Source organism: Cyprinodon variegatus, unplaced genomic scaffold (assembly GCF_000732505.1).
Source record: "Cyprinodon variegatus isolate N-32 unplaced genomic scaffold, C_variegatus-1.0 Scaffold598, whole genome shotgun sequence".
Taxonomy (NCBI): Eukaryota; Metazoa; Chordata; class Actinopteri; order Cyprinodontiformes; family Cyprinodontidae; genus Cyprinodon; species Cyprinodon variegatus.
This window is the reverse complement of record NW_015151051.1, coordinates 341513-345686: the sequence shown is the minus strand read 5'-3', so window position 1 is coordinate 345686 and position 4174 is coordinate 341513. Positions and strand designations below refer to the sequence as shown.

The following is a 4174-nucleotide window of genomic DNA, read 5'->3' as shown; positions in this document are numbered from 1 at the left end:
AACGTCTGTCTGTTTACCTCGTCTTTCCCTGGCTCCTAGAGTTTGGTTTCCCCTGATGTCTCCTTGGTTCTGGTTCGTTGTTATTTTTGTTGGATGTCAGATTCCTGCCTCCGTACCTGTAAACTTCATTAAACCCACCTAAGTTCACCTCTGCCTACTTGCCTCTGCATTTGGGTCCTCAAACCAACGCCAAATCCTGACAATAAGGTTGCCCTGAACAAGGAAAGAAAATTTTTCAAGCCAATGTTCTTAGAATACTCAGAAAGTGGAGATTTTGTTGGTTTCCATGGTTTTTGTAGACAAAGAGTCCAAAAACATCAATAAAGTGAAATAAATTCCACGGTGGAACAAAGTAGTCCTGTTTGCGATGACGATATAAAACAACCCAAGGGTAACAAATAGGAGGAAAACTGAGCGTACTAAGAGAGAATGTTCCCAAAATTGTAAAAATGTTTTAAAAGCAGGGCGGGCATCTTTAAAGCGGTCCAAATTAACAGTGCTGTCACTTTAAAATAATCATAAAAAGAACATATTTAGTAAAACCAACATTTGAGGTTAAAAAGTTATTTAGTCTAACAGTAGCAATGTCAGCAAACAAGCTACTTTCTTTCATGATAAGCACACAAGCATGACTTGGCAAGTCTTTTTATAGAAAAATGCCCTTGAGCTTTCTGGAATATTCCAGAGTATCTTAATCCAACAGCAATCCTCCAGATTAATGAAGGCAAAACATTTGAAATATGAATTTCCTTCTTTAAACTTCAATAAATAATGGAAAACAGCTTTTTCCAACTTTTCTTAAAAACTATTGTATAACTCAGTAGCTGAAACACTAGTGTGCTGTTCTTCGAGGTGTTATATAACCAGTAGTCATAACAGGGATTTTAACACAGCAGTGATCTTTTAATGTTTTAACCAGTCAGCTGGGAAAGACAAGAACAAAGTGTCTGTTTCCAGTTCACTGAGAGGCAGAGTCTGTCGGTACAATCAGGAACTTCTGAGGTTTGTTTCCTGAAGCCTCATGAGTGTGAAGGAAAGCTCTACGTCTTTGGGAAAATGTGTTTACCTCAGTTTTTCTCTGGTTGAGTTAAAAGGCTTCCAGACAGAAGGAAACACAGAGTATCATTTTAAAAAGGCCTTAATCCATTAATATTTCCATTATGCAATTCAGATGCCTTTCTATGTTCTGACCTGCATTCTGTAGGCATCTAGCAATAATATTTCTACCATAACTGGTCATCTAACGAAAGGTATAAGGATTCCTAACAGTAAAGTAAACAAAATGGCTTTAATCGGATGTAAGGGTGTTTATGATAGTTAATCATAAGGACTCACCTTCCCCATGCCTGCATGAGCATGACCCATCTTGACAACCACCGGGAACGAAGGGGTTGTGATCTGCAGACAGGAAATCATGAAATTACTTAAAAAAGGGGAAAAAAACATCATAGTCTACAAATTTTGACTTCCATTGTAAACCTGCTTAATTTTCCATTTCCAGCTAAGGCAACAGATCTTGGCCTCCTCGGTAGCTGCTTGTACAACAGCAATACATTTACACATTATTATTTTCCCTTAAAAAAAGAATAAATCATCATCAGAAACTAATTCTCTCTCAAAGAGAAATGCAGCATTTGGTTTTCTATTTATTCACTGTTTATTATTCATGTATTAAATTAGGACTTAGCTAATTCTAGGAGCAAAATGAGGAAATTTAAATGCATGGAAAACTTGGGGAATTTTCCTAGAATTCCCTTTGGTTAAATAAAACAATATAAGTAATTGAAAAAAAAGATATGCATCGGAGGTAACAGAAATTTTTACAGCTTCCTCTGAATTTAAAATTAACAACTTGATGTTTTACTGTGTAGGAAGCTAAAGCCGGGAATTCGCTGTGCGATTATTTCAATCGTTGCTCGCAGCTACAGCTCACATGTACGATGAAACCGCAGGGTTTAAAAGTTCTCAGCTCACGATGTTTGTTCTCTCGCTGTGCGACCCGACGCTCTGATGCGATCTACCTGCTCACACTGTACGTCTAAAAACCAGGTGGGACTCAGCTCCGCAGTGAGATGGCGCTACTCGGACTCGTCTATCTGGAAGCCAAACCAGTAGCAGAGGAACATGAAGCTCACTAGAGTGAAACGCGCTGCCTTAGATATTTGGGCAATTTTGTGCTGAAAGCCCTAAAAAGAAAAGGAGACGACGTATTTGGACAAAGACATGGCTGAGCAAACGTGGCTACTATGGTCTGTCAGTTTGACAGAAAGAACTCCATTTCACTCATTGCACCCCCGCCATGTTGCTGGGTTTTCCTCCAAGAGGAAGAAGAAGAATCCTTGTTTGCCCACTGAGCGATTTGCCCACGACCACCTTACGATGGCCAAGGGAACATGTGTGATTTTCTCCCAACCTTACGATTCCTGATGGGGAGTTGGTCGTTAGAGGCTGATCGACCCTCGTTACCCTCTTTACACCACGCACCATCAGGCTGAAAGTCAGCTGATCAAAATATTCTCGCACAACCGAGAATCGGACTGAAAAGGGCAAAAAAAATCGCACAGTGTAAACCCGGCTTAACTGGAGTAATAAAGCTAGGTTATGAGCTTAAACACATTTTTACGCAAATGTACTGCGAGTTAAATCAATGAACTGTAGTCCAACGGTAAAACAAGGGTGTTATTTTTGTTTCTATGAACACTTTTAAAGTAACTCACTGTCACCCAGCTGCAGGTAAATTATTGGAAAATGTACTAAAAACCTTGAAAGTCATACGAAGTGGAGAAAACAATAAACACACCAACATATACCTGAATAAACATATTTCTAACATGAAATATAGACCACAAGTTAGCAATAACCCATGTCATACACACATACAAAGAAAATAAACCAAATTAGTACAATAATACAAATGTATTAAGGATTACTCTTTAAGTTAGCATTCTCTCTAGCTTAATAGAGTGCGCTATCTGGCATAGTTTGAATTAAAGGTATGCTAGCAGAAATGAATGTTAATTATGCTGCAATCAACGTATTATACTGTTCTTCCTTAAGCAAAATGTATTAAAATTGCATAAAATGGATGGTATTAGCTTTCTTCTTAATAGTGCTGGACTGGAGGGTAAAAATACACAAACAGGAAGACAAAGAAAATTTGTTGTTTTAAAAGCGTTTAGGTGGATTTATCACTACATCTTTTTTTAGACTGTGGTTTGACAGGATACTGTATATGTTAATTTCTTAATGTTTATTTTTGAAGGAAAATGTCATATCAATACTGTAGACCTCCATTTTCCCAAAAAGGAAGGAAAACAATTTCTGACTGTCGATCCTTGAGAGGTAGATCAGATGTTACAGTTAGGTTCATAACTTTATTCAGTCCTGTAAATATTCAGGAAGGCAGACATGTGGTAAACACCACATAGAGACACAACCTAAAGCGGAAACTCTTTTCTTTTGCTTGGAATTTGGATTGTTTAGAGAGGGAGTGGATTTTAGGCCACCCCACTAAACCTAACGCAGACGGGTACGGGGAGGAGTTTGGAAAATGATGTTACGTTGTAAAGTAAGGTTCTGGGAAGCTGGGCAGAATACCACATGTCCCTGGGAAGGTTTGGACAGGCCAGACAGACCGCAAACATGCTATTTCAAATAGTTTGTAGACTCATTGGTTTTTATAAATTTGTAAAATGGAAAATCCTCTAAAGATGGATTTCCCTTTTTTTTTTTTTACTAAATCCCGTCTTGTACATCAAGTTCACTCATATACAAATAAGCATGCACATTAAAGCTATTTAAAATGATTGTGTCTAAGATATAAATGAAATGTAAAATATTTCTAAAGTAAATACACTTTCTTCATAGGTATAGGAAGGTCTCTAGTCCCGAACAGAAAAACAAATCAGACATAGCCTAAAGCCTAATTGTAGAACCTAATAGCTAATACCAGTAGAGCCTAATAGTAAAACCTAAAGGTAGAGCCTAATGGTAGAGCCTAATGGTAGAGCCTAAGGCAGAGCCTAATGGTAGAACCTTATGGTAAAGCCTAATGGTAAAGCCTAATGGTAAAGCCTAATGGCAAAGCCTAATGGTAGTGCCTAATGCTAGAACCTTATGGTAAAGCCTAATGGTAAAGCCTAATGGTAAAGCCTAATGGCAAAGCCTAATGGTA

General features: G+C 38.0%; 1 protein-coding gene across 1 annotated transcript in view; it reads right to left on the bottom strand.

Moving 5' to 3' along the window:
- The window catches only part of syn3 (synapsin III), a 141177-nt gene that overhangs the window by 21012 nt on the left and 115991 nt on the right, over window positions 1–4174 (bottom strand). The window contains exon 7 of the mRNA XM_015392602.1: window positions 1336–1398. Within this exon, the coding sequence (XP_015248088.1) occupies window positions 1336–1398 (63 nt within the window). The remainder of the gene's footprint in view (window positions 1–1335; window positions 1399–4174) is intronic.